This window comes from Hoplias malabaricus, chromosome 3 (assembly GCF_029633855.1).
Source record: "Hoplias malabaricus isolate fHopMal1 chromosome 3, fHopMal1.hap1, whole genome shotgun sequence".
NCBI classification, from domain to species: domain Eukaryota; kingdom Metazoa; phylum Chordata; class Actinopteri; order Characiformes; family Erythrinidae; genus Hoplias; species Hoplias malabaricus.
The window spans coordinates 33,414,506-33,421,793 of record NC_089802.1 but is presented as its reverse complement, the minus strand read 5'-3'; the positions used below and the strand labels follow the sequence as shown (position 1 = coordinate 33,421,793).

General features: G+C 35.8%; 2 protein-coding genes across 3 annotated transcripts in view; one reads left to right on the top strand and one right to left on the bottom strand.

Annotated features, from left to right (window-relative positions):
* The first annotated feature begins 269 nt into the window (after positions 1 to 269).
* On the top strand, positions 270 to 5,706 carry emc9 (ER membrane protein complex subunit 9). Of its 2 annotated transcripts, none has more exons than XM_066662967.1 (6): positions 270 to 445; positions 2,989 to 3,189; positions 3,455 to 3,531; positions 3,660 to 3,729; positions 3,818 to 3,912; positions 4,149 to 5,706. In XM_066662967.1, the coding sequence occupies exons 2-6, from the start codon at positions 2,995 to 2,997 to the stop codon at positions 4,327 to 4,329; spliced, it is 618 nt and encodes a 205-aa protein (XP_066519064.1). In that variant the 5' UTR covers positions 270 to 445; positions 2,989 to 2,994; the 3' UTR covers positions 4,330 to 5,706. The 2 variants fall into 2 exon arrangements, with proteins under 2 accessions (XP_066519064.1, XP_066519065.1); XM_066662968.1 differs by lacking the exon at positions 270 to 445 and adding an exon at positions 497 to 606.
* A 15-nt stretch (positions 5,707 to 5,721) lies between these two features.
* irf9 (interferon regulatory factor 9) overlaps positions 5,722 to 7,288 on the bottom strand; it is a 28,534-nt gene continuing 26,967 nt past the window's right edge. The window contains exons 31-32 of the mRNA XM_066663975.1: positions 6,993 to 7,105; positions 5,722 to 6,596 (exon numbers count right to left, since the gene is read on the bottom strand). Coding sequence (XP_066520072.1) covers positions 6,447 to 6,596; positions 6,993 to 7,105 — 263 coding nt within the window. The 3' untranslated portion in view covers positions 5,722 to 6,446. The remainder of the gene's footprint in view (positions 6,597 to 6,992; positions 7,106 to 7,288) is intronic.

Below are 7,288 nucleotides of genomic sequence, written 5' to 3'. Positions count from 1 at the left end.
ACAACATGAACTCTGTATTACACACATTATGTATTAAAAAGTTCCCCTATCCACAAGGATACATAGTTTGTACCAATGACTACTGAATTGTACCAATGTCAGGCAAAGAGTCGTACACTGTGGTGCACTATGTGATTATTTGAGTACACTTACAATTGTGTAGTATTTTTAGACACTTCTACAAAATGTCAGAACCCGAAGTAGTCCACTATATAGTGCACACGGCACTGTTTCAGACACTCCCGATTCTCTTGGATGTTTGGATCGGTTCTACCGATTCATTTAAATGAATCGATTCAAATGAACAAGTTCATGATTCTGGCATTACAAACTTGACGGAAGTAGGCCTATTTCCTCTACGTTATTCATAAAAAGTCTACGTTTTAGTATTTGGTGCCCATTACCCTCCTGTCTGTTGGTATCTACTGTGGGGAAAAAACGAAAGGTAAGATATTAACATGAAGTTCGTTTTTCCGTTCCACCTTAAATATTGCAGCGGTTACATTATCGCACGCGCTGCAGACGCTACTGGATACTAATGTATCAGCGGAACCATTTAAGGTAGAACGGAAGATTCTAACGAGAAGCTGACGGAAAGGAGACAATGTGAGTTTAATGTTCTCTGCATCAATTGAATATAGTCATGTTTGTTAAATGACGAGATGCTTTGGTTAATGCGCAAATATTCCAGTTTAAACAGGCGTTGGATTTATTTTTGTTCCTGATGAACACGTTACAATGCGTTGTAGCTAGCTGCTAGCAGGGCTAACATAGCACTACCATACTAGATGAGGCAATACGGTGCTTATGAATTGTACACAATATTCAAAAGCTTTATTTCGTTTATGTGCAGGTATTTAAGACTCTTACAGAATACATGTGAGGCCTTGAAATGAATGAAAAACAAGCGGCATAGGACAACATATCCAACTTAATAAGGTTACCTGTTCAAACTACAGATTTATTTTTTACCGAAATGCTACTATATTCTTCTTTTTGCTGAGAGCTATCGTAAGACGTAAACAGAATAAATGTAATATTTTGAAGAGAAAAAAAGGCCATTACAAAGGGACCTGCTGTTGTTGAGATATAACCCATACTAAAAACATTTATTTACTAGTTCATTCTGATGTAGCATTCTCTAACCTAAAACACCCTTTAGTCCCCCCCATTTAATATAGCTTTTATTTATTTTAATTTTAGTAATATCAGTCAATAGCAAGAATCCAATGCTTTTCTGATGTTATATTATGTTCTGTAGTATGACATTTGCCCCATATTTGTTAGAATTCACAGTTTTGTATTGTAGTGTTCTGTCACTACCGTCACATGATAAAGAAATCCACTGATGTAGATACTGGGTAGTAAAAACAGACTGGAAATTTTACAGCCTTGAACAGTGGTATATGAATAAGAAAATTAGGTAAAATCACCTCATTTATCCAAGACATTTATTGTGTATTATTAAATAGCTAGCTACAAAATAAAATAAAAAAGGAGATGATAAGAGTTTCTCCTGTTTTGTGTACCTATGTACAGGACACACAGTCCAGCTCATGGGGGCTTTCTCTCTTCATCCAAGCGTCTTTAAACATTCTCAGTCCCATGATGCTACATTTCTTACATGACAATAAATTTGACTCTGTATTATACAAACAAATTAGCCAACATACAAAAAAAAAAAAAATAGGTTGTGAAAATGACAGATGACTGATTTGTTTAAATATTTATTTTTGCCATTTCTGATCTTACTCACACCCCACTGAATCCTACAGTTTAAATAGCTCTAATCTAGAGGTAACTTTATGTATAATCTTGGCTTTTTCCAAGCTAATAGGAAACCATTTATGTATCAAGGAAAGAAGCAGGTGTTTTTTATTGTTTTGCTCACCTTCAATTTGTATCATTGCTTGTGGGTTTTCTTCATTTTCAAACAGGAAAATATATAACTTAAAACACTAGTGCAGCCCCACCTGTTCCAAACATGTTTCAATTTACATTTGCGTTTTGGCCAGAATATTTAAATTATAACACTGATTTGGAAGTTGGTGTTATTTAACATGGATTTCTGAGCTTAGCTGTGTCTGGATTTCTTATCTGATTCTGACCAGTAGTTCCCTAGACTTTACATTTGTAAAGACAGCAGATTTGTTTCAACTGGGGGTTATTCAAAATGATTATTTTAATCAAAATCCAAGCAGTTTGTATATATTTATTTTAGTAATTTTTACAATACCTTTTCATTGCCAGTTACATCTATTAGCTAGTCCACCCCAAAATGCAGAAGCAGGGAAGGTGAAACTAGCACCAACAAAACTGCTGCGATCATTGGACAGCTGGACATTTTTGGCCCAGTTGGTTTATATTAGCTAAAAGCTGCTCACATTGGCTAATGCTGGAATCACACTACATGGATTTAGCCAGATTCTGACACGATTTTGTCATATCCGACAAATTTTCAGCATTGGAACCGAATGAGTGTCAGGGGTAAGGAACGGTCGTGTAGTGCGTGACATGATTAAAGAACAGCAATGTGGCGTCTGAGACTCACTACGACACCCCGACAAAAGTCTAGCATGTTACGATTTGTTGGACCTCTTTGCCTAGTCTGAAATATCCTACAGCAAGTTCCTTGACGATGACAAATAGGAGGACAGCACTCTCTAGCGCACACGTCAACATGGAGAAGTGAAAGTGAGAGGGATTGACAGTTTCTTGACCTGCCTTCCAGATGACCTCTGTGTCCATGTCAAACGCGATGTGTTGCCAGTCTCCTGATCAAGACACAGCAAGAAATTATAGCGCTAATCTGACATAGTGAATGTTGTGAAAAACTAAAATATCGTGTAGTCTGATCCCAGCATAACATGATGCTGACAGATGGGGGTCCCACCTTTTATTGCTTATTGTTTTTCTTATGTCTGTATATTGTTCGTACTTTAATTATACTTTGTGTTGAATTTCCTGCTGTTTTCGTTCTCTTGACAGTTAAAGATGAGTGAGGTGGAGCTGTCATGTCTAGCTTACGTGAAAATGTTTCTGCACGCCAGCACATTTCCTCGCTGCAGTGTAAACGGGCTGCTGCTGTCCTCCAGTTCAGAAGAGGGTGCTGTGTGTGTTACAGACTGTGTTCCTCTGCTTCATTCTCACCTGCCTCTGGCTCTCATCACACAGTTAGCGCTCACACAGGTACACAGAGGCAGAAACACCCTCCCTGCCTATATCTAATAAATAATCCCTGACAATTACGTCTGTCTATTTAATTTTAATAAAAAAAAACCTCTTTTCTTTACATTCTGTAAAATATCTATGGCAGTCACGTTGAGTTTATATTGAAGTACTGGAGGTGTTACCATAAATATCAAATGGAGATTAGAACAGAAAAGCTTAGAACTGGGATTAGAATGGAGATTCTGTCATAAATTTGTATTATCTTTTGATATTTTTTTTGCAGGTGGATGTGTGGTGTGCACAAACTCAGCAGAGGATTGTTGGATATTACCAGGCTAATGCCTGTCTGTCAGATAGCAGGTGTGTTTTTCTGTTTCCATATTATTTTGACATGTAATAATTAACAACAAACATCATTATATTACAAGTATGTAAAATTTTGACTCTCTCTCTCTCTCTCTCTCTCTCGCATTGATTTCTTTTCATAGCCCTACACCATGCGCACTTAAAATTGCAGATAAGATCGCAGAGCAGTTTAGTAATGCCGTTTTATTAATGGTAATGTGCTGCATTTCAGAATAACTGTACTTGTATTAGATGTATATTTGTGTTTATTGGTGCTGATATGGGTATGTTTGTGTGTCAGATGGATGGTAGGAAAATGTCTCCAGATTACCGTGTCCCCCCTATAGTGATGTATGAACATAAAGACTCGCGCTGGACCCTAAAGGACAAACACACGTAAGAATACTACTTATAAATTGTCAAAATATATTACTAAATCCTGTAAATGATGAGGCTAAACACGTATCTTACAAAGATGCTGAATAAACAGACTTTTTACACAGTAATCCTTATTAATGTTGTTATCCTTTTTGTTGTTACACTGAATAATCCTGAATAGTTTAGTTTTTTACAGAAAATGATTTAAATAAACAATACTGAATCATTTACTGTTTTATTTTAATTTTTTGTAGAATAATGCTGCATCAGTGGGATGAGACTCGGTCCATTGCCAATCAGTTGCTGAACTCATGGGATCAAACTTTGTTGGTAGACTTTGACAGCCATTTGGATGATATTACAAAAGACTGGACCAACCAGAAACTAAACGCTAAGATAATGGAGCTGGCATCTCCAGCAAATGGCAACATGTAAACTGTAAAAACATTATCTTCTGAATAACTTATTATAATTTAATTTTGACATGTAACAATATTTATATTTATAGTATTTCTCTCATAACTACATTTATTTCATAAAGTACATTCATTTGAAAACCTGGTATTTATTTATAACTGATTTGCACAAGAGACTCCTTTTTAATTAAGCATTATGTATTATTATACCTGATATTTGCAGTCGTTGGATGTGGAACTTAAGGAAATGACTCGGAACCGATCACACTTGGGTGGAAGATACCAGATATATGCAGAATAATAATAAAGCCTCAAATATCATCATAAAAAGATATAAATTCATTATGAATGCTGTGCCAAATGTTTAGACATTGCTTTTGCAATACTTTAGTCTTTGGCTTTAGCGTAATTCAGTTGTGAGGGGAAAATAAAACTTATTGGTTAAGATTTCAAACTATTTCCATCATAAACCTCACAAAAATATTTACAACACTAGTGTCTGTAGTTAGAAAATATATTTGTTTTGTAGGCTCCACTCACCTCCATTTTAATCAGAGTTTCTAACAACTTTGCATAAAATCACTCAATTACTTTATTCTCAACAGTTAAATTATGTACTTTATAAAACCTGCAGCACATTTGTGTAATAAGTCCAGGGGCCTCTCTTCTGGGCCATTGAGAAGTTCCCCCTGTACCTATATAAGCTTCCTTGTGCTCCAGTTTCCTCCCATAATCCAGAAATATGTTAGTAAGTAAGTTCGCTGCGTGAAATTACCCGTGTGAGTGACTGGGTGGGTGTGTAATGCCCTGTGATGAAGTGGCACTTGGTGCAGGGTGTGTTCCTGCCTGGTGCCCAGATAGTTTTGAACCCACCATAATCAGGATGAACTGGTTACAGTAGATTAACGAATAAAACAAATATAAGTTTTACATTTAAGTTTTTTACAGTCTTCCTATTCTAATTAGAGCCCATATACTGCCTTTCTGTCTCGCTGAAACTTTTTGTGTTTCTAATGTTTTTATACTGATTCCTAACAATCACAGTAACATTCTTTTAGAATTGTGGTTTACTCTTTAATGTGTATTTTGTTACACTCTTTTATTGTTCTTTTACTACAAAAATACAATGATGCTACCCTCTGGTACAAGGAGCAACAATGCTGCATAAACTACACATAAACCTCATGTTACATGTTACCATTGTTCAGAACTATAATAAAATTGTAAAGTCTATTTCGTTTATTTATTTGACTACTTTTAAGGTCAACAAGCAATCAAAATGACGAGTTTTTTTTTCTTCAGTTTTAGCGCCAGCTGATAAACCCAGTCTGATCATTAAATACATATACATTTACAGAAGACGAAGATTCCCTTAGGGAAATTGTTTCTGTGCATTAACCCATCTGTGGAGTGAACAAAAACATGCACCAGTTAGTGGTTATGTGTTTATTAGTGTTTTTTTTTATATCATGATTGCAAAACATGACAATGTACAAATGATACAAATGTACCCATCAGTCACAAGATTAAAACCATTCATGAAGTGAAAACGACTCTTCACTTAGTGCATGATCTCAGCCACAGACGTCCCGCTCAGAAGTTGACAGAGAGTTTGATACCTTCAGGGCGTTAAGCTGACCTCACTGTCAGGTTTCTGCTAGTTGCATTGTAATTGGCTCTCTGTACGTCCTCATATACACACTTCTGTGTATTGTTTTATACTGGCTCTGGTACTGGTCCGATGTGAATAATAAAAGACTGCCCGCTTTTACACGTCATGCCAAAAATAGCAGACTTGTGATTGGCCTTTTTGAGTGTCACATTTTTTTTACTGCTATAGTCTTCTTGAGAGTCTGGCAATGTGTGACTACTTGGTGCCTAACAACAGTCCAGCCCTAGACAAGTGCCATCTTAATGGTATTCACTTCAATCTATCTGTGGTTTTCATCTTGTGGCTGATAGGTGTATAGTGTCTAAACAATGTAATACTGGTTTTAGGTAGACACTTAATTTCTGAAGGAAACTGAACTGCTATTGTAGTGCATGCTCAGGTGTTGTTTTGTTTTGTTTTTTTCTTTTGTATCTACCTCCACTGAATATTAATAATAAAAAAAACTACTTCTAAAATGGAAATCATTACGAAGTCACTGGTTGCTCTGGTAATGACACAAGATTAAGTGTGACCTCTCCAGAAGAACTTTGCTGAGCCAAGCTCTGAAGGATGCTCAGAGAATTACGGAAGGAATCCGCTTCTTGGATCTCTTTATTGGCCCAGGGAAGGGAAATCTAAGAGGAGAGAGGGATAGTGAGGGAGAGTAATGTAAAATGAAAGTTGTCTCAAGATCATGTAAAAATTATTTTATAAATGTAAATATCTTATTTGATTTTGAATGCTCTAAAAGGAACAATGCTTTTTAGAAGCATACAGCAATGCACAAGCATACAAAGCTTACCATCACAAAGAACAAGGACTTCATGTAATTACAGAATTAGACTTTCATTATATATGTATTACATATATTATACTTTCAGTGAATACAGTTTCAATACTGAAGCACAAGCAAAATAAAGTGTTTAGTGTTTGCTTCACTGAAGACTTACATTACTGTTATTCTCATAAATATATATTGTATTATAACACTGTATAAAATCTATTAAAACACAGAAAAAAATGTTCTATACCTTAATGATGATGAATTTTTCAGCTAGATTATCTTCATCAGAAAGTTCCTCTCCAAAGCATAGTGTAATCTCACTCTCAGGCTGACACCCTCCAGAACGGAAAAGATCCAACTCTAAAAGGCATTTCCATATATTTTACACTAAATTAGTGTCAGTGCAGTCTTTTTGTAATAAGGCATGAACAAATGCATTAGCTAAGGGTTTGTAGGCAATTACAAGGTGGAGTAACAACCTCTTATAATTGAAACATAAAAGAGCAATCAGTTATGTTCTCCAATGATTCATCATGGCCTGAA